Source organism: Leucoraja erinacea, chromosome 12 (genome assembly GCF_028641065.1).
Source record: "Leucoraja erinacea ecotype New England chromosome 12, Leri_hhj_1, whole genome shotgun sequence".
Lineage (NCBI taxonomy): Eukaryota > Metazoa > Chordata > Chondrichthyes > Rajiformes > Rajidae > Leucoraja > Leucoraja erinaceus.
The window spans coordinates 20,796,966-20,820,142 of record NC_073388.1 but is presented as its reverse complement, the minus strand read 5'-3'; the positions used below and the strand labels follow the sequence as shown (position 1 = coordinate 20,820,142).

The following is a 23,177-nucleotide window of genomic DNA, read 5'->3' as shown; positions in this document are numbered from 1 at the left end:
GCACTCTATTATACATTGAATTGTAGAATGGTTACAGCACAGGCCATTTGGCCCATTGTGGCCTAGTTAGTTTTCGACTCTAGCAAATCGCTATCTGCTACCCTCAGCTACTTGCAGATCTTTTCTCATTTATTTATCTATCCAATTCCATCTTGAAGGTCACAAATGTACCTGCTTGGCTTCACCGCATTAGCAGACAGTCCCTCCAGATACTAAACACACACTGTGCACAAAAATACTCACTCTGGTGACCTCTAGTCCATGACCCCTCCATCAATGGGAGCAGCTTCCTACGAGCTACTATGTTCAGCCGCCTCTTCTTCATTTTATATACTTTTGCCATACCCTCATCAGTGGCTGAAGAAAATGATCCCAGCCTCACTAATTCATCCTTTATGTTGTCGCCTCTCCTCTCAGGAATAATTTTTATAACTTTTCTGGTCCTTGTCTTCACACCTTCCTATAACAAGGTACCCATATTCTTATGACTTGTCCAAAATCTAATTTTGATAAAGGTTATATCTAATATTTTCCTGATATTGAGGTCAGTTTGTAAATGTGGAATTTGGGAAAATGTTCATTCTTGTAATGAGCCCTGAATAAATAACATTTGCGTATTTTAATCTGTTGTGGTAATACAGTCCCGAGTCACTTCGAGACATGCAAAATCAAATATTAAAATGTATTAATTGTTTAATTGGCAGGATCTTTCTAGTGGGTGAAGCATTTGAAAAAAACCCATCTGTTATGAATGAATGAATAAGTTTATTTGCCAAGTATTCACATACAAAGAATTTGCCTTGGTGCTCAGCCCACAAGTGACAACATGACATACAGTGACAGTTACAAATGACACATAAATTTCTAAACATTAATAATAAAACACCATTAATCAAACATGTGAACCAAACATAATACCAGAGCAAAAGGAGGCTACAGATTTTTGGTTGTTGAGTAAAGCTACTAATCGTGGAAAAAAACTGTTTTTATGTCTGGCTGTGGCAGCTTTGACAGTCCGGAGTACCCTTCCAGAGGGAAATGATTCAAAGAGTTTTTGGCCAGGGTTAGAGGGGACAGAGATTATCTTACCCACTCGCTTCCTGGCCCTTGCAGTGTACAGTTCATCAATGGAGGAAAGGTTGCAGCCAATCACCTTCTGAGCTGATCGGACGATCATGCTCCTTGTTGATTAAAGATTAGAGTAATTTCTTATTATTTGACTTAAAACACCTTGGAGGCTGGAATACTTATGTTCTAATGGAACAAGAATGATTTTTGAATTCAAACACTCATGTAGAATACGTTGACCTTTAAATTGGAAGCAATGTGATGTTCTGTTTTACTCCTTTATACTTGAAGGAACATAACATTGATTGGAAAAGTTAATTATACTTTTTATACTTCTCTACAAGAAGTGTGACTATTTTAATGCAGGTTTTAAAAATACTTCCCAGGTGCATTTTGAATAATGTTGTAGAACCATAATGCAGTTTGTGGGGAATATGCACATGCAGTTTTGGACTTGTTAGTACACATTTGAGCCTGTAATGGGCATGGCACGGCTGAATTTCTGGGCCCCTGAGTTTCAATTAGTGGGTCTAGTTTGTGCATGTTGAGACAGCCAGCAGGAGGAGCACTCTATTAGTTCTACAAGTATACAGCACCAATTTTAAGGAGTCATTGAATATTTAACACTGAGCCACAGTTTTGCGACTCTGGTCAGTTCGGGGCAGCGGTACATAGCGACCTCGATGCACGGAAGGGGAGGGTCGGCTACGGGTGGCGATAGCCGGTGCCGTTACAATGGCCGCATGTCGTGGTGCTGGAACAGGCAGAAGAGACGGCCACTGGAGTTCCCATAGCAGCCAGCTGAGCGGGTGAAACCAGCAGTGGCAGAGTGACAGTGGCAGCTAGCGGAAGTGACAACATTTTGCAGGGCTTGACAAACCCATCATCACTTGTGCAATACCTCCAGGACAGTGGGCCAAGAATTGTGAAAATAAGAAATGCATTTCTTCTTTGGCCAAGATCAGGCTGAAAGGTTGCAAGATGGTGCTGAAATGTGGCGACTCTCTGCCTTTGTCCCAGAAGGGGGTTTGCTCATATCCATTACCATTGTTCCACATTTGTACGTGTGTAGGATTGTATTCCTAGAGTAAACCAGCCCTTCAACCACACACGTCTATGCTGACCAAGATGCTCCATCTAAACTAATCCCAAACACTGGCTTGTGGCACATATCCCTCTAAACCTTTCCAACTCATGGTGCGATGTGTCTGGATGGTACACAAAAACAAAGGTTTTCAGTGTATCTCAGTACACACGACAATACTAAACTAAAAGCAATAAGTAATACAATAATTGTATTGTCTCAGTGGGAACATATGCAGAAGATTTGCGGCATGATGGTGTAGCGGTAAAGCTATTGCCTTACAGCACCAGAGAGCCGGGTTCGATCCCGATTACGGGCGCTTGTCTGTACGGAGTTTGTACGTTCTCCCCGTGACCTGCGCGGGTTTTTCTCTGAGATCTTCCGTCTCTTCCCACACTCCAAAGACATACAGATTTGCATGTTAAATAGCTTGGTATAAAGTGTGTAGGGTAGCAATTAAAATGCGGGAATCGCTGGTCGGTGCAGATTCGGTGGGCCAAGGGGCATGTCTCCGCACTGTATCTCCAAAGTGAAATAAACTAAATTAAAGGCAGAATTTCATTATACTATAGGGAAACTTGCTAGTGGCATGTATGGCACATAAATGCAAAAGTAAACATTCATTCATTTTAAAGAAGGGTTTCTATCATAATCAGTATTTGGACTAATCAGTGCAGATAATTTCCTGTTTGTATGTGTTGCTGACTGTTTTCTCTGGAAGTCTGTGACTCTGAGAATCCAGAATGCCCAATATCTAGCCCACCCAAAATAAATACAATCTCCTAAATAAGCGTAACACATCCTTTGAATAAAATGTTCATTATGTATATGGTTTAACTTCCATAATTCCTGTTAGAAAACTGATAGTGGCGACTAATAATCACCAGGAATTGATGGAATAATGGTAGGCAACGCACATTTTGCAAGGTTCATTTCTTTGCTACATATCAGTTGCAAATACTGTAGCTTAATCATTTTATGACACTGTTCTTACATTAATCTCAGCATAAATGATTGGCGTCCTTTGACTGAGCTGAGGGGGAATTTTAATTATCTTTTGAATTATCTACAAATTGAGGACCATGGATGCTCAATCATTACAAACAAGAGTAAGATTTGTTTTAATCACCCAGGAAATTGTGATTGGGCAGGAAAATGGACAACGTATAGTTTTAAACAAAATGTGCTGCAGTAACTCTGTGGACCAGGCAGGCCTGCTGAGTTACTCCAGCACTTAGTGTTTTTTGCTCAGGATTTCAGCATCTGCAATTCTCTGTCTCTAAATGTATTGCTCTACCCATTTTCTTATTAAACAGTGGCACAGTTTTGAGGAGATATGTTATCTATGTCTTAATTTCCCCATACTTGCTGATATTTTAGATCGACAAATAACAAAAATGAAAAAACTTTTGAAAACTGATAAATCTTAACCAAATAAATGCTTTATTGAAACTAAAGTACACTCCAGTTCTAAAATTAAGTAGAAAAATATAAAGATAAGCTACAGACCTATTAAAAAAAATCACATTTCAAAGTTAGGCTGGCATCATACAAAATCTTCAATCAAAACTAGTTGAATTTCAAAATGATGAATGATCCATTCATGAACTATACATAAAATGCATAGCTCATCATTTTTATATGATTGCACCTACCACCAGGAGCCCATTTGTCATTAAAAGAACCACAGGTGCATTATGTGATTGCCATCTTGAGAGGATGGCTTTATAGAAAACTTCAAGATGACTTGTGCTATTTTGTCCACTGGCTTAGTGGATCAAAACACTGTTGTCAATTTGCTCAAACATTTCTGATCAATGAACATGGCCCCTGTTGATAATGGGGATTTTGAAATTATCTTTACATCTTCAATGTTCTATTGAATCAGCTTCAACTAAAGAAATACAAATTATTAAAATAAATGGGCAAACATGTGCAGATGAAGTGCTTCCTTTACAAGGAGAACTCACTTCTGTCAGTCCTTTAATCCCCAGAGAACAGAATCCCATTTTGATCATGCATAAGATTTCTACCACACAAATTCCAACAAAATATTCCCAAATATTTCTAAAGCTGAATATCATGCAGGAAAACATAGAATAAACAATAAACAAAATAAAAAATGTTTTCCTATTAACAGCATTCCTCAATTATGATTTAATATGTTGTGGCTTGATACAAGAGTTGCAGATTTCAAGCTACTGTGTTTTGCGTTGTTGAAGCCCCTGCATGTCAACCTTAATAGTCCATTGCATGAGGTTGAATGATGTGGCTCAAATTTCAGCGGGAGGCTCTGGGATTTGCTCCTCAGTGATACTTAATTCTGAATCTTCTGGTGTACTCTCTAAATTCTCCGAACTTTCGTAGCAGCCTGAGTCCCGTGGAATATCACACAGCGGACCTGAGCTTGAGAGTTGTGCATCAGTATTCTCTTCTTGCTCTTCTGTCTCAATTCCAGCTGTAAAGAATGCATCGAGCATATGAGCATTATATAGCTATTCTCAGTTGTCAGCCAACAGAACAACAAAGCTCTTAAACTATGTAATTTCAACAGTGCAAATGTATTCATCAAGCAATCTTCTTCAGCTTGTACTAAAGGTTTCCCACATTACAGCCTAGTTATAATGTAGGAAACCACTGTGGTACTTCTGTCCCATGTTTAAAGAGGTATTCCATTCTCGATTAGTTTTAGCCCACTATGGCATCCTTGATCAAACTGTAGTCGGATCAGAAATGAAATGTGTGAATCAATTCACTCCATCAAATTTTAAACACATAAATATTGATTATATTCACCATTGTTGTGTAAGGTACAATGGACAATAGACAATAGGTGCAGGTGTAGGCCATTTGGTCCTTCGAGCTAGCACCGCCATTCAATGTGATCATGGCTGATCATCCCCAATCAGTTCCCCGTACCTGCCTTCTCCCCATATCCCCTGACTCCGCTATTTTTAAGAGCCCTACCTAGCTCTCTCTTGTAAGCATCCAGATAACCTGCCTCCACTGCCCACAGACTCACCACTCTCTGTGAGAAAATGTGTTTCCTTGTCTTTGTTCTAAATAGCTTACTCCTTATTCTTAAACTGTGGCTCCTGGTTCTGGACTCCCCCAACATCGGGAACATGTTTCCTGCCTCTAGTGTGTCCAAGCCCTTAACAATCTTATATGTTTCAATGAGATACCCGCTCATCCTTCTAAACTCCAGAGTGTACAAGCCCAGCTGCTCCATTCTCTCAGCATATGACAGTCCCGCCATCCCGGGAATTAACCTTGTAAACCTATGCTGCACTCCCTCAATAGCAAGAATGTTATTCCTCAAATTAGGGGACCAAAACTGCACACAAGACTCCAGGTGTGGTCTCACTAGGGCTCTGTACAACTGCAGAAGGACCTCTTTGCTCCTATATTCGATTCCTCGTCTTATAAAGGCCAACATGCTATTCACTTTCTTCACTGCCTGCTGTACCTGCATGCTTACTTTCATAGACTGATGCACAAAGACCCCCAGATCCCGTTGTACTTCCCCTTTTCCCAACTTGACGCCATTTAGATAGTAATCTGCCTTACTGTTTTTGCTACCAAAGTGGATAACCTCACATTTCTCCACATTAAACGTCATCTGCCTTGCATCTGCCCACTCCCCCAACCTGTCCAAGTCACCCTGCATTCTCATAGCATCCTCCTCACAGTTCACAGTGCCACCCAGCTTTGTGTCATCTGCAAATTTGCTCATGTTACTTTGAATCCCTTCATCCAAATCATTGATGTATATTGTAAATAGCTGCGATCCCAGCACCGAGCCTTGCGGTACCCCACTAGTCACTGCCTGCCATTCTGAAAGGGACCCTACTCTTTATTTCCTGTCTGTCAACCACTTCTTGTTAGCACTCTACCCCCAAAACCATGTGCCCTAATTTTGCCCACTAATCTCCTATGTGGGAACTTATCAAATGCTTTCTGAAAGTCCAGGTACACTACATCCACTGGCTCTCCCTTGTCCATTTTCCTAGTTACATCTTCAAAAAATTCCAGAACATTCCGTGATTTCCCCTTCGTAAATCCATGCTGACTCGGACCGATCCTGTTACTGCTATCCAACTGTGCGGCTATCTCATCTTTTATAATTGACTACAGCATCTTCCCCACCACCGATGTCAGGCTAATTGGTCTATAATTCCCCGTTTTCTCTCCATCGCCTTTCTTAAAAAGTTAACATTAGCTACCCTCCAATCCACAGGAACTGATCCAGAGTCTATAGAACATTGGAAAATTATCACCAATGCATCCACGATTTCTAGAGCCACTTCCTTAAGTACCCTGGGATATAGACCATCAGGCCCTGGGGATTTATCAGCCATCAGTCTACCAATGTTTTTAATCGATCAATATCACATAACTTTCTGATGGGAAAAATTGTTTGTTTTTAAGAGTATACACGTGGTATTAAAATACTGCTACTTGTATTAAAATATCACCAGGAAATAATGTTTTACAAAATTGTAGAAAAGAAATCTGAATTTGAAGAGCAATATTAAAATAAAAGATCCACTTTTATAATCTAAAAATACTTAAAAGTCGATGTACTTTTAATAATGTATGACTGACGTATATGAAAAGTCTTCTTACTTTAAAATGTAACTATACTTTATAATATGTCTACTTCTAGTAAAAATTAAAAAAAAAAAATTTTTTTTTTTTTTTTTTAAAGTCGATGTACAATGTTGTTATCTATAAATTAATTATTATTCTGGGTTAAATCAGAGATTGGATCTAATTTGATTGCTCTTTCAAGGAGTTGGCATGGCGACAGGATTCTTTTTGTGTTGATTTCTGTTACTAGAATAGCCTGCAACTGGAAAGCATTGGACAATATTCTTCTGCATGATCATACGGTTAAAGGGAGAATTGTGCACAATGTAACACTAGCTTTAATCAGTAATGAAAGCTGTCCCGTCCCTTTTTGGGCTGGGTTTCTTTCAGGAAGCATTCTATTTCAGAGGAACTCTGGAATAGAACTAGACAACTTGACAATGCCTGGTTTAATCCAACATTAAACACGCATCTGCTGCAGATTCAACTTGGATTAAAACCTATTATCAATGGCTAATGATATCATGTACTACAATACTAAAATGCAATCAACTTGGCAGCTCTTCTGGTACTTTTGTTTCTGAGTCATAACTTTGTTTGTTTAAGCCTCACTTTAGGATTCAAGTGCCAATTGAGGCTAACACGTCAATGCAGCACCAGGGAATTAAAGATTGCCACAAGTATGCTCTATTCACAAAATGTTACAACAAGAACCTGATGGGCTAATTTAGGTGGATGTAAAAGTTGCTATGGTTAGATTTTAAATCTGGAAGTATTTTAGCGTTCTGACCAAAGTGTCTTTATAATCAAAATATGGGGAACCAGGCCAAAATTCAGCTCAATTGCTGAATGCAAGATCCTACTGCTTATATCTGTTTGTTACATTTGATTTGATAGATGTGAAATATATTTCAAAATTCTGCAGCAGAATACTATTCTGAAATTAGTAAAATTCATCATCTTCTATGCTGAATAGTCGGTCTAAGGTTGGAGAGTTATGGTAACAATACAGTTGGTGAGAGTGGGCAGAAATGGCAATATCAGCAGGGAATTTGATTAGTGGATGCATCCTGTTTATATCTCTTCTCTCATTATTCTCTCTCTTGATTGTATTCATGATCTTGCTTAGTCTGGCCATTATTCATTAATCTGTGCTAGAACTTGCACGAGTTGAAGAGTGAAACAGTGTGAATCAGATTTAAAATCAGAGTATGTAAGAAGGAACTGCAGATGATGGTTTAGACACAAAAAGCTGGAGTAACTCAGCGGGACAGAAAGCATCCCTGGAGTGACGTTTCATGATTTTTTATCAAAATCAATGTTTTTGATCCTAGTGGATCTTTAAACCTTTCTTGGATTCACTGTCCAATACTTTGCCTTTAATAGAAAGAGCAGGTTAAACATTAGAACTAGGCTTGAACTGTCAATTTTATTTTCAACAATATCTAATTTTTAAATGTGGATGTTTTTAGCAAACATTGTAATTTGATTGATTTGATTTAAAAACAATCCAATCAAAACTAAATCCTTCAGTCTTTCACAAGGAAGGAGTGGCTGATTGCGGAGGAGTTCAATGATTTCTGCTAATTGAGCTTCCACCAACTGGTGATGCCACCAATCATTGTAGGTTCTTGGTTTATTCGGAGGCAAAAAAAATCAACCTACTGTCATAGTCCATGAGTAGCTCAGCAGCTGTGAGTAATTTGGCTCTCTGCTCAGGGTCCAGGATATTCAGTTCATTCAGATGTGTCTCTTTCAGCTCTTTAAAGTCATCAAGAGTCTGGTAACCATTCAACAGCAAAGTGGAAGTAAGCTCCTGCTACAGAGGGACAAAAGATCCAGCATAATGATATTGCAAAATGCTGGAGAAATGAACAAATTCACATGCAATTTTACAGCATATATAAGTATTTTTTAAATATTTCCAGTAATTTCATAATAAGCTATTTGGAACATTAAAAAAAACAACTTCCTTGCATCATTTACACAAATCAACGTTCCAAAAAAACCCCCCTAAAATAACGGATGCAAAAGCTGTATGCAAATGGGTGGAATAGTCTGATTTGGTTCATGAAGGGATGTTGGTTAGCAGACAATGTGCTGTTTCTTTAGATACCTTCTCTAAAGAACAACACTTGCTGCACGTTACTACTCAGCCACAAGAAGACGTGGCAAGACAGGTAACCAAAGACTTGATCGAAGAAGATTGCATGCAGCTTAGAGGGAGAGATGGGGGAGAGGGAAATAAATAAATATGTGTGTGTGTGTGTGTGTGTGTGTATTTATAATGTGTGTGTGTGTATATATATATATGTGTGTATATATATATATATATATATATATATTTATAATGTGTGTGTGTATATATATATTTATAATGTATGTGTGTGTGTTCAGGATTGCATTCCTAATGCGGTGAAAACACAGAAGCAAGTACTTAGTTAAGTCACAGATGGAGTCCATTCAGCCCATTAGATTCACATAAATTAATAACTAACTCCTGGCATTCCCATCATTTCTATTCAACCTCTCCTTATTTTTATTTAAGAGATACAGCATGGAAACAGGCCCTTCAGCCCACAGGTTCCATGATGACCAGCAATCACCCATACACTAGTTCTATCCTACACACTGGGGACAATTTACAGAAGCCAATTAACCTACGAACCTACACGCCTTTGAAATGTGGAAGGAAACCAGAGCACCCAGAGAAAACCCACGTGGTCATAAAGAGAACGTACAAACTCCGTGTCGACAGCACAGCTAGTCAGGACCAAACCCTGATCTCTTGCACTGTAAGGCAGCAACTCTACCGCTGCGCCACTGTGCTGCCCCATTTCTCTGCACCTCTGTAACTTATTCTCTCTAACATGCCCATCAACATTCCACTTGCGTATATTAAGGGATAGTTTGCAGTAGACAATTAAACTATAAAAATGGGAGGTAACTGGAGCACCTGGGGGCGCAGGGAGAATGTGCACTCAATTACACAGGAGTCCCTAGAACATTAGGGCAGCAACCCTGCCTGCATCATGACCATAACAGTCCTACTGCAGAAGGTAAAATCAGGAATGTGTGAGAAACTGAAATTGTAGGAGTGCAGAGACTTAAAATATTTCTCTCCAGAGAAAACCGCCATCAATCTTTCTATCAATGAATACTATCACCCGCATTCCAATCTCCTTCTCCTTCCACAAACATCTTTTTAATTTCCCCAATCAGTGCTCAGGTTCTCTGCAACACCTTGTTTGATGCTCTTCACATTTTCATCCCGTGGTACAGCATTGAAAGATTTTTCTTAAAGTGGCAAATTAATTATTTGTAAGTGACCAGGGTAAGTCACACACCCTCCCTCCAACACCATCCCACCTTCCATCACTGAAGACACTAGGAGCTGCCAATCAAAAGCCCTCTGTTATCTGTGTCCACCCATCACCCGCAGCTCCACTCTTCCTCCCCCTCCCCCCAGCCGCACCAGGGACAGATTCCCCCTGGTCCTCACCTTTCACCCCATCAGCCGTCGCATACATTACATAATCTTCCAACATTTTCGCCACCTCCAATGGGATCCCACCACCAGCCACATCTTCCCACCTCCACTCTTTTCCGCCTTCTGCAGAGACCGTTCCCTCCTCAATTCCTTGGTTAACTCATCCCTTCCCACCCAAACCACCCCCTCACCAGGTACTTTCCCCTGCAACCTCAGGAGGTGCAACACCTGTCCCTATACCTCCCTTCCTCAATTCCATCCAAGGACCCTAACAGTCTTTTCAGGTGAACCTCTTTCTTGTACCTCCTCCAACCTCATCGATTGTATCCACTGTTCCAGGTGTGGACTCCATAGATGAGACCAAGCGCAGGCTCAGCAATCGTCTCATTGAACACTTCCGCTCAGTTTCCCTAAATCTACCTGATCTCCCGCTTGCGAAAAACTTTAATTCCCCTTCCCATTACCGCACTGACCTTTCTGTCCTGAGCCTCCTCCATTATCAGAGTGAGGCCCTGTGCAAATTGGAGGAACAGCACCTCATATTTTACTTGGGCAGCTTACATCCCAGCGGTATGATTATTGACTTCTCTAACTTCAAGTAACCCTTGGCACCCTTATCTCTGTATCTCCCTCTCCCCGACTCAGTCTGAAGAAGGGTCTCGACCTGAAACGTCACCCATTCCTTCTATCCAGAGATGCTGCCTGTCCTGTTGAGTTGTTCCAGCATTTTGTGTCTATCTTTGGCTTAAACCAGCATCTGCAGTTCCTTCCTACAATATCTACCCATCACTTGCCAGACAACCCCCCCCCCCCCCCCCCCCCCCCCACATCCATCAGTCTGAAGAAGGGGCCCAACCTGAAACATTGCTCATCCATGTGGTCCACAGATGTTGCCTGACCTGCTGAGTTACTCCAGCACTTTGTATAATTGTTTTCCATCTTTCCAATCTGTCTGCAGCCTAGATTGGGTGATCATCTCATCCAGCAATGCCTTTCCTGCTTACTCTACTTGCCTCCGACATTTTTGGTTTTTGCTAATTTCCATTCATATAAATCCAGTTGTAACCATCATAAAAACATCTTTAACATCTTCTCTTCCCATGTTCACATTTGCTATTTCCCATCTACTCTTCCCATTCCCCACCTACTCTTTGCCCTTGGTTCCATTTTGAAAACACTTGCTAATGCTGCTCAGATTGTCATAATCTCCCACTTTCACTTCCACTTCCACCATCTCTCATTTATCACGCTGCTTGTTAACCTGTGCCAGATGTGTAGAAATGTATTTCAATAAATATTGAGGACTCAAACCTTCTGTTGAATGTGTTTTGATTTGCCACATCAATTTATTGCATGTTAGACAAGTCCCCTGCATCACAATTTGCAGCTTCTCTGTTTAAGGAGCTACTGAATTGCAAATGTGATATGCATTTGACTAAATGAGGATGTAAAATCACCGCTGAAAGAAATTTAACAGCCTTTTGTTTTGACACCCTTTTAAAACTGGCAGGAATGCTTGCAAATTGGAACCTCATTTAAGGCAGCTCTTTTTTCCAAAGATGTCAGTGGAAAATTTATAACAATCTCCTTCAATTTGACGGATATTTCCTTTTCCATTTTCTAGTTTGACAACAAAGAGAAACATAGGAGACATGGTCAGCTTGCACAATGATGTCGGGCGAAGTCCTGAAGTTTGCAATCTATTCTCTGTCTCAATATCACAGAATACATTTCTGGGTTGTCTTGAATGTTGAAATGATTTGATGACAGCGATTTATTCCAAATATTTATCTCCATCTATCACTTTGGCGTGAGCCCCATTCATGTCTTAAAAATGTCAGTTTGAATTCACTTTAATGTCATGTTGAGGAAGAACTGTGTAGTTGGAGACTGTCCTTTTACGATACTAATCTGGATCTAGATGTAGTACACTGAAAAGCTCTCGGTGGAGCATCACATAGTCACCAACTCTTACTTTCTTCAACTGCACCAACCTCTACTAATCATTTCTCACTGAACTTTCCTCAGATCCTTTTATCTATTCAATGGTTCTGTTGAAAGATCATTGATTTCTTGATTAGAACGGGTGTCAAGGGTTATGGGGAGAAGGCAGGAAACTTGGATTAGGAGGCAGAGATCATTCATGATTGAATGGCAGAGTAGACTCGATGGGCCAAATGGCCTTATTCTACTCTATAACTTGTGAAGGGGAATTTGAAAGGAATTCTGTTTCTGGCTGCCCGACGTGCCGTGTTTACAGCATTTTCTATTTTGTTCTGTTTTAAATTTTTGCTTGCTTGTATACTGCTCTTTTAAATTATTTGTTTCTACTTGAAAAGCTGTTTTTTGCCATTTAACCTGGAAAGGAAATGCAACCTCAGTTTCCCCTTCTGACAATCTTGAAACTAGAAAAGGAATATATAGCTCTCACTGTTATTCCACACCTGCCTTGAGCAGAGTATTTTGAAACAGAAGCAGAATACACAAAGAGCAAACACAAAACTTGGTACAATGTACTAAACTATTCAGCTCCCCAATTTCTTATTTCTATCAAGTTCCTTGGAGTAATGGTTGGAACAATACAACCAGATTCAGTGCCATTTGCGTTGGAAGGATAACCAATTTTCTTGGGCAGGCACAGAAATTCATCTTGTTACAAAGTGTTACAAGGTGAACATATGTGCATATAACCATCACATTAGAAAGGTGTGTTGTAATTATTAGTGGGGCAGTTGTCTTTTCTTGCACTGCCCTCAACCCCAAACCCTGAACACTTTTCTCTCTTGTGTCTGTACCTGATGAGAGCCAACAAAGACAGTTGGTGGTGGGCCCCTCCTCAGCTCCAAAACCCAGATACAACCAATAGTATCTCGACCCTCAGAGCAGAGGTCTGATCTGCCTACCTCAACCTCTGCTAAAGTCAAGGGTAGCTCCATATAGCACCACAGACAATTGAAAAGTTAATTGTTTCTAGCTACTCAAGGACGTGCATGTGAGTGTTCATCAATAAAGCTATATGATGAGGTCCTGCTTTTTTTTAATAGAATTAATTCATGTTTATTATTTTGTTTCACATTTTTGGGTGGAATTCTTAATGCAAGTGGAAATTGCCATTGTACTGTCTTAAAGCATTGGGAGCCACAAACTGATAGACAGAACACAATGATTGAATGGGTGAAATTCCTTGCATAAGTATATGAAATCAGAGAGACAACGCCAATGTACACTCGTCTTGGACAGTTTCACACAGGGGAAAGTAATGTCCTGTTGACAATCCACCAACATGGTCCTTATCTGCTCACAGGCAGTTGCCAGATAGATCCTGGATGCGTTTCAGGTTACGACCTTGAAGTCTCCAGAGGAAATATGTAGAGTGTGGAGGTTTTTTTGGCAGTCGCTAGTAATATGATTCCATCTGGTTGAACAGAGGGTAGGTCATCTTCTGGGGGTTGCTGGTCCCTGTCATAGCTGGTGCAAGTGCCAGAGTTTCTGGTAACCTAAAATGTCAAGCTGAATTTCTCTTTATACAGTGCATTACACCAGTAATGCCCTACTGAGAGTTTGGCCCCTTTTGACTTTTCCCAAAATGGCACATTATCTCGTTCTCATGACATAGTTTCATTTGGGTGCATCTGTTAGCCTGAATTCTCAAGAAATCATTTCCACTGGGAGAGTAGAAAGCAGTTATGAGCTGTCGGTATTTATTTGTTTCTACTGATTCATTCATAGGAGGAGATGTTCCCTGTAAGGGGTCCAGCATTGATTCTACATGGAGTCATACAGCCCACAAACAGGCCCTTAAGCCCAACTTGCCCATGCTGATGAATATGCCCACCTATGTTAGTCCAAACTGCATACATTTGCCCTATATCCTTACAAACCTTTCCTTATAAATGTACCTGTCCAAATGTCCTTTAAATGTTGTTATACAGTATTACCTATACTACCTGCCTCAACGACCTCCCCCAGCAGCTTGGTCCATATACCCACCTTCCTTAGTGTGAAAAAGGTGTCCCTCAGGTTCCTATTAAATCTTTCTTATCTCACCTTAAACCTATGTCCTCTGGTTCTTGTTCCCCTACTTTGGGTAAAAGACTGTGCGTTTACCCTATCTATTCCACTCAAGATCTTATATATCTCTATAAGATCACCCCCTCATCCTCCTGCACTCCAAGTCCTAAACCTGTCCAACCTTTCCCTTTAACTCAGGACCTCATGTCCTGGCAACATCTTCATAAATCTTCTCTGTACTCTTTCCAGCTTAACAACATCATTCCAAAACTGAACAAGACATTCCAAATGCGGCCTCACCAATGTCTTGTACATCTCTGATTGGGACTGAGAAGTTGGTAGTGAGGTAAATTCATGAACAATTGCAGTCCTCTGATGAAGCCGTACCCCTCGAGTCATTGGCCGGTGAGGTTCAGATTGGAGATCCAGCAACGAGGAAGGATTGGTGACATGTTTCTGGGTCAGGGTGGTGTGTAATTTAGATAGCATCCTGCAGGTGGTGGTGTTCTCATAGACGTGCTGGTCATTGAATTTATCAATGTAACTATGCATTATTGCTTGTGTAGGGAGTGAATGTTGTATTTGCAATGTACATTGTGACCGTATGACTTGCAATGCACAGTTGACCACTGGCTGTTTTAGTTGACCATTGACTGACTAAATAAGTCTATTTACAAATTCTATCTCTATTACCAATGGGTGTTATAGCAATGAATATTGATGTGGTATGCCTGACTTTAAATGAACCACAGGAGTTGCTTTACATTTTAATGGCAAGTTGCAGCTGCCGTTAACTTTACACAAACCTGAATATGCTTTTGCTGAACATTAAAGTTGGCACTTTATAGTTGCCTTCTGGAAGTGATAGGGATTTCACTGAATTTAACCCCCTCGCAGTGTAAATTTAAACCCATGAATTCTCTAATGCCAACGGTGTAAAGTGTCTCACCTGTAGATTAATTCTGTCCAATAACTCTTGCAGGTTCTTGGGCTTCGGCCTTTTGCTCTTGGTGAACAGTCTTGATCTCCTAGGTTGTTCTACTTCATTTGGAAGAATATCCACGTAAATAAATTTAAAGGATCCTACTTTGTTTTTCAGCATGCCAGTCCATGTCCCTACTGGTGGTTTCTCAATAATGTCAATGATATCTCCTTTCTGTTAGTAAATAGAAAATAAGTTAGATAAATGGAACAAGGTTAAAGTCCATGCATGTTATTTGCAAACGGAAATGAGCCCTATCGCTTCCTCGTCCAATAATTACTATTCATGTTGTAATCTTTCCATGTATTCATTTATGCACATAAGGCTGCATTATGTTATTACCAAAATAATAATGCTGTTGTGAGGTGGGTGGGCATGGAATTGTTGTGTGTTCTGTACAGGGCTGATAATTGCATTGGTGCTCAGTTCTAGCAAAGTTTAGAGAAAGAGATTGCTCTATGATATCAGAAGATTAATTGAATGAGAAAAATAAAAAAAATCATCTCTAGGTAAAGGAGACTCCTCAAGATAAAGAAGAGGTAAAAGGAGAGGACCTAAAGGAATTGGGATTAAAAACGTGATGGGTAGAAATATAATCTATAATGGGAGGCATTTAAATAGATGATGCTCTAGCTACGGTCTGTATAATGTCACAGAGAAGGGACAGGATATGGAAAGTGAAACCAGTGTTGTGTGGATGACCAAAAGCAGGACTACGATAGAGCAGCAGAAAATAACAAATGCAATGAGCCAATTTGCTAGCACTAGTGTTTTATAAAAAAATAGAGGGCAAGTAAAAAAGGAGAAAAGAAGAGGCATGTAGAGAGCTTGTAAAAATACAAGCAGCAAACAAAAATAAATCACAAATATTTTAATATGAATATTTGTTAGAAAATGAGTTGTTAAAAGGGAGGTGGGGCCAACCAGCGATCAAAGGAAATTTACATGGAGGCATAAGACATAGTGAAGGGTCACCAAGGAAGAACATGCTGCTGCAGTCTCAGCAAAGGATAATGTGATTTAGATTCTAAATGAGCGAAAGAACATAAAGAAGAGACTGTAGAAAAGTTAGTTGCACTTAAAGTAGATAAACTACTTTGTCCAGATGGGATTCGTCCAAGTTCACCGAAGAAAGTAAGCGAAGAAATTGCAGAAACCCTGGCCATAAGGTGTCTGTAGACTGCAGGCTGATGTCAGAGGAAGGGATTATTTCAAGCACTACACCTTATCGGAAAAAAAAGGGAAGAGGTATAAACCTAGTAACTGCAGGTCAATCAGTTTAATCTCAAGAGGGAGAAAGTTCTCAAAACAGTAATCATAGACAACATGATAATCATTTAGAGAAGTGTGAATTGAATAGATAAAGCCAACATACATTTTGTAAAAGATAAATTGCGTCAAACTAACTTGATTTTTTAATTAAATTTATAGTCAGAATCAATGAAGGAAATACCTATTTGTATTGCCTAAGATTCTTTGGTATGATGTGATCCAAAAGGTTGGTTCAGCATGGATTGAAATTTGGGCAAGCATTAGGAAAGAATAGTACTCAAAGATAGACACCTTTAAGTTATAGTAAATTGTAAAGATATTAGGTATATATTTCAAGATGATATGGACAGATTGGTGAATGAAATTTAATGCTGATAAATGTGAGGTGTTGTATTTTGGTGGGATGAATTGGAAGGGGCAATACTATGCAAAATACACAATTGCAAAAAGGGTAAAAGGACAGGGAGATCCAAAGGTATTTTGTGTACATTACGTTAGAAGTGCCTTCTCTTCTCAACTTAAAGAAGTGCTTTTGAAAAATGTTTATGGTACCTTGAGCTTTATAATCCGGGGCATGGAACAATGAACCTCTATAAAATACCGGTTTGGTTACAAATGGTGTAATGTGTCCAGCACATTAAGAATGATGAATGTTTTGTAGAGGCTGCAGGAGAAATTTCTATAACAATCCCAAGAAAGTGAGACTTCAGCTGCATAAATATACTGGAGAAATTTGGGTTGCTCCTGAATGAACAGATTGTGAGGAGATGTGATAGAGGTATTTTAAACAAGTACGGTTTAACACAATTGATGGAGGGGAACTGCTGCTTGGCAGTGTGGTCAAGAATTAGGATGCACGGTGATCAGTGATTAGCAAGATGAAAGTGCAAGGTTAAAAAGAACCACAGTGACATGAAACTGAGTTGATAGGTCCTGAAATTCACTGTAGAGGTAGAATCAATTCTAGGGAAGGTACACAAAAATGCTGGAGAAACTCAGCGGGTGCAGCAACATCTATGGAGCAAAGGAAATAGGCAACGTTTCGGGCCGAAACCCTTCTTCAAACTGATGGGGGGTGGGGGGGGGGAGAAGAACGGAAAAAGGAGGAGGAGGAGGAGCCCGAAGGCTGAGGGCTGGGAGGAGAAAGCCCGAGGACTGAGGAAGGGGAGGAGACAGCAAGGACTAACAAAATTGGGGGAATTCAATGTTCAATTCTAGGGAGTTTGATAAGCATCTGAAGGAAAAGTAATTACAGGCCTTTGGGAAGAAGGAAGAGGAATGAAAGTAACTGGATTGCCCTTATATAAAATGGAGTTAGGCTCAAACGGAAAATGGCCTCCTTTTGTGTTATAATTATTCTGTGATTTTGTGAATTAACCCTACAATACCAGGCAGGAATTGATATATTTCTTGAAAGTATGCAAGGCAATTTATCCCTGTACTTCTTTGCTACTAACATTTGATGTTACAGGAGATACAATGTGACCTCCCAAACCTGCAAATCTCCTCCCTTAGCTGTGTCACCTCTTGTGGGTGCTAATAGGATTTCTGCTCATCAGATCTTGCAATAATCCTGATCAACCTATTGTATCAGGGTCTTGGTGGAGCTTGCTATTAATCTGCCAGACCTGCAGGGGCTACTGTGGGAATATGTTGGAAAGATTGCACAATTTTGATATTGTGGAGTACATGTGATATTAATACTCAAGGGAAGGGAAGCTATGGTACAAAGTTAATTGTTCAGATCTTTGCTTGTGAAATGGGGAAACGTTTCAGTTTATTTTTGGCTATAACTCAGTTTTGCTAAGTAGTATTTTTATTAAATTAATATGGTCAAGCACTAACTGAATACCAAAAATACCTCAATTTGCATAAAGGCTTTCCATCATCTATACTAACTATGAACACAGCTTTTTCTCCAGCATTATGAATTCAGTGAACAATGTACATTTGAGTATCAATCCATAGGAGGCAACAAACCCATGTCTTACCTTAAGTTTTAAAGATTCAACATCATATGGACTTGGGATGAAATCCGTATGGACCCTTGCCCGGCCACAGAAAGGTCCAAGGTATGGGGGTGGGAGGTTCTCTAATTGGAGACTGTCTCTACTGCTGACTTCAGAATCTGGGGTAAATGGATCTCCACCTGGTAAACATAGAACATTGATCGTGCTAGAAATTAAGTCAAACAACAATAACTTTACATCAATGCTTTGACAGCTCCTAACTTCTACTCCAGGGTCATGGCCAACAATCCATTGTTTCTCAGACATGTGTCCTCAGGGAATCTTCTCTCTTTGGCCGCCAGTCTCATCCCATTCCCTTAACCAGAGCTGCCTGCTTCTACTTCCTTCACAAAACATGCAAAAATACCTGGTAAAATGTCATTTCAATACATGTTATGTTCTGCAGAATATGTTTATTTCCATTGTATATGTTTTGTCTCCCCTTGCGCAATGGTTCTTAATCAACTTCCATGGTTATTCTGAAACTGGTTTAAAGTCACAGTGAGCCACAGCATTGAAATGGGTTCTTTGAGTCTACATCAACCATCAAACAACCAATTACTCTAATCCTGCCTCAACCCATTTTCTCCTCATATACCTCTATAAGGTGCTGCCAACGGTGACTGAATGTGTCAAGTGGTCCAACTGCAATGAAAGCCCATTGGACACAAAACACTCCGATACCAAGTAATTTATTTGCACAGCAAACAAAATACCAGGCTTGACCTCAGAAAGATGAATGGTTCAGACAATATAACTGTTGATGACATCTGAGCACCTGTGGTATTTGGGCTGAATTACTTCCTTTCATTTAATGCATGATTTTCTTGAATATTAATGTTAAGGTCATTGGAAGTGTTTATTCTTTCAATGATTGCAGAGTGGGAAAAAGTCCTACAATTTCACAATTAAATTTTGCTTTTTCAAACAAAAAGCAATTTTCACAACTAGAATTTGGACAAATTCCAAATAATATTTCAAAATACAGCGTACTTAACATAAATTTATCAGTTGGAAGAAATCTTTACAAGTAAGCTACAAAGTTAAAATATTGTTGTTTCACTTTTCAGATGATGCGTGACCTGGTAGGTTTTACAGCCTCTGCAGTTTAAAAAAAAATGTTTTAAAGCCACACAATAGTCTTGTACGTTTTTTGTATTATTGGACACTGGTAAATTATACTGATAGAATGAAATATACCTGATCATGATTGTTATCTGTATGGTCAGCACTTGTGAAATTATATATCTCATTAGATCTTACTCTTTTTACCTTTGAATGGATTTTAAGCGGCTATGTGGGGTGGGAGGGTGGTGTGATAGAAACATCAAATACAGGAATTCCTCACAGATCACAAACCTGCAGGGACATCCACCCCTGGATCATGTTGTCATATGACTAGATATCAGCCATGATATACATCTAAAAACTAAAGTGCTGAAGCATAGCTCTCTCTGAGAAAATATCTCGGGCATGTGAAACATATCTATGAAGCAAGTCAAGGCAGAACTGGTGATTAGTTCAAAACTTCAGATCTATCTGTGCCTGGCCTGTTTCTTGTAAATATCTTTGGAAATGCTTCCATTCAGTAAACAGAGGCGATCTACACATTCAAACATGTTAAATTCTCCTGTTGGGACGTTTGTTGGATATAAATAGGGAAGAATCCCAGGAGGAAGTTCATTACACTTGCTTCAAATATTGGAACACAAAAGTATTGAAGTGAAAGAGCACCAGGCTTTCAATTAAGTTCATGGTAGTATTGCAAGGCAAGGATTGCATTATCTTCATTGTTTGAACCTCAGCTTTAATTAAAATCATGTAAATATTTGTCAACTAACATTTTTAATTTTATCAGTGGAAAAAATAGTAAAATCTAGAATGGAACTACAACAATACCTAATTTTAGGGACCTTTCAGTATGACCCGTGTTCATTTCGAAACACATTCAAAAGTTGTTTTTTTTCACATTCTTATGGATCTCATATCTTATTGTGCTGCCAACTATGGTACTTACTGCTTGAAGTCTGTCTGCTGAGTGGACTGTTGACATTCTCTTCTGATTCACTGGCTGAGTACGAGGACCTGTCCCCTAGTCTTAGGTACATGAATTCATCAGGTGTCATTGGAGACATGGGACATTCTTCTCCACTTTCACTCTGAAGGAAGAAGTTGTCAATAGGTCAACATGAGCCATGACTTGTATTGGACTGCCAATTGAACGGCCAATCTTGATATATTTTCTTACAGTTGAATCAAGAGTCCACTTCCAAGTTTCCATCACTGCCTCTAACTGTCAATACATTTCCTGACTACAGTTCACTGAATTGTTGACCACTCTTTGTATTTATGGAATCTTTAACCGTTTTGAACCCAGCCTCTATCTTCTGTCAACTCTTGCCTTGAAGTACAACTGCTGAGATTCAGGGGATGACCTGCATAGAGTTATAATTTTTATTTTTATTTTAATTTAAAAATTTTTTTTTAAATTAGAAGTACAATAAGTTACAGTAATACACACCACATATATCTCATTACATTTGTTGTATCCCTTCATTTTTCGAGCTTTAAAAAAGATAGAAATAAAAGAAGTAAGGAAAGTGAGAAAGAGTCGTGATAGTGCAGGAAAGTGTTGGGAAAAGAAAGCCCATTAGAAAAGGAGTTAGAGAAGAAAGTTAAGAAATAGACCCTAGAAAAGAAAGAAAGAAAGAGTAACAATCGCTCTATTATTTAAAAAAAAAAAACTCCGCAAAAAGGGATATACCAACCGTATTTTTCACCCCCCGTTACCAGATCCTGGCACCATTTATTTTTTAAATTACTATTGCACCTTATGCTTGTAATAAGTCCATAAATGCAGACCACGTCTTTTGGAAGTGGTCTGCTTTGCCTGCTAGGAGGAGTCTCATCTCTTCCAGATGTAATGTTTCGAACATGTTTGAAATCCACATTTTTATTGTTGGTATAGGAGCGTTTTTCCAGAATTTGAGTATAAGCTTTTTTCCCATTATTAGCCCGTAATTAAGAAAATTCTTTTGAAACACGTTTAGTTCAGGGCTACCTTCCTTTATTCCAAAAATAATCCATTCTGCTTTATTTGTGATAAATGTAAGTCTCATGAAGCTACCATCGCGCTCTTTTGTTTTTTGTATAAAAATCCAAAAATTCTGGAACAAAATATTTGAAATCTTCACAAAACTATTTAAAATAAAACTCATACCATAGAGTTATAATTGATTTGATGGTGAGATTGTTCCTTTTTGGGGGAAAGATGAAGAATAGAAACAGTTGAATTATAATGGGCCTGTCCTACTTACGTGACTTTTTCGGGGACTGCTTGCACCCATCATAGGTCGTTACAGGCCGCCGACGTTCCAGCGGCGACCAGAACAAAGTACGACTCTTTGGGCGACTATTCACAACCATACAGGCTTCACCCCAAGACATGTCGCCAGGGTGTCGCCTGTATGGTCGTGAGTAGTCTCCTCAGTCACCCAAAGAGTCGTAGTGTCTTTCTGGTCGCTGCTGAATTTTCAACATGTTGAACATTTTCGCCGCCCTGCAACGACCTATGACGGGTGGCGGTAGTCGCCGAAAAAGTCGCGTAAGTGGGACAGGCCCATGATGAATTAGATTTTACTTCTGTTTAAATTGTTGTCAACTATCATTTAGAAGCGGAATGTTTCATTACAGTACCTGTAATACTTGTGTGATAATGTGCATAAACTGAAGGAGTTCACCGACAGACACAATTTTATCTTCCCTCTTCTCTATCTAAACAAAATATAAGTCTGACATGTTTGGCTGAAAGTTACCCTGTCTGTAGATCTCCCTTGTTTAGATCACTTACCCTCTCTCATTGTCAATGTAGCATTGACTGTCTTAATTTGTTCTTCCAGAACCAGGGGTCGCAGTTTAAGAATAAGGGGTAGGCCATTTAGGACTGAGATGAGAAAAAATGTTTTCACCCAGAGAGTAGTGAATCTGTGGAATTCTCGGCAGTGGAGGCCAATTCTCTGGATGTTTTCAAGAGAGAGTTAGATATAGCTCTTAGGGCTAACGGAATCAAGAGATATGGGGAGAAAGCAGGAATGGAGTACTGATTTTAAATAATCAGCCATGATCATATTGAATAGCTGTGCTGGGTCGAAGGGGTGAATGGCCTACTCCTGCACTTATTTTCTATGTTTCTAAGTTTCTTCCACTAGCCTGCCCAACTCTGAACTTACAATACTCTACTTACAAAGAAGCAATCCCAACATCATCATTGTTGTTATTGTCATGGGGCAAACGGACCTCTTGTTTGCAGAAGTTGAACATCAGCTGTTAAAAATATCATAAGGTCATAAGCAATAGGAGTAGAATTAGGCCAATCGGCCCATCAAGTCTACTCCGCTATTCAATCATGGCTGATCTATCCCTCCTGCCTTCTCCCCATAACCTCTGGCATCTGTACTAATCAAGAATCTATCTATCTCTGCCTTAAAGATACCTACTGACTTGGCCTCCTCAGCCTTCTGTGGCAAAGAATTCCACCCTCTGACTGAAGAAATTTCTCCTCATCTTCCTAAAAGAACATCCTTTAATTCTGAGACTATGTCCTCTAGTCCTAGACTCTCCCACTAGTGGTCCCAACCAGCCCATCTCTATCATGGATATCTAATCACT

General features: G+C 39.6%; 1 protein-coding gene across 2 annotated transcripts in view; it reads right to left on the bottom strand.

Annotated features, from left to right (window-relative positions):
• Window positions 1-3,562: 3,562 nt before the first annotated feature.
• Window positions 3,563-23,177, bottom strand: part of sash3 (SAM and SH3 domain containing 3) — a 56,140-nt gene continuing 36,525 nt past the window's right edge. The window contains exons 4-8 of one of the 2 annotated variants that reach the window (XM_055643746.1): window positions 20,527-20,668; window positions 18,492-18,649; window positions 15,196-15,402; window positions 8,411-8,561; window positions 3,563-4,610 (exon numbers count right to left, since the gene is read on the bottom strand). In XM_055643746.1, the coding sequence (XP_055499721.1) occupies window positions 4,426-4,610; window positions 8,411-8,561; window positions 15,196-15,402; window positions 18,492-18,649; window positions 20,527-20,668 (843 nt within the window). In that variant the 3' untranslated portion in view covers window positions 3,563-4,425. Of the gene's footprint in view, window positions 4,611-8,410; window positions 8,565-15,195; window positions 15,403-18,491; window positions 18,650-20,526; window positions 20,669-23,177 lie in introns of both variants that reach the window. The other variant, XM_055643745.1, reaches the window with a different exon arrangement.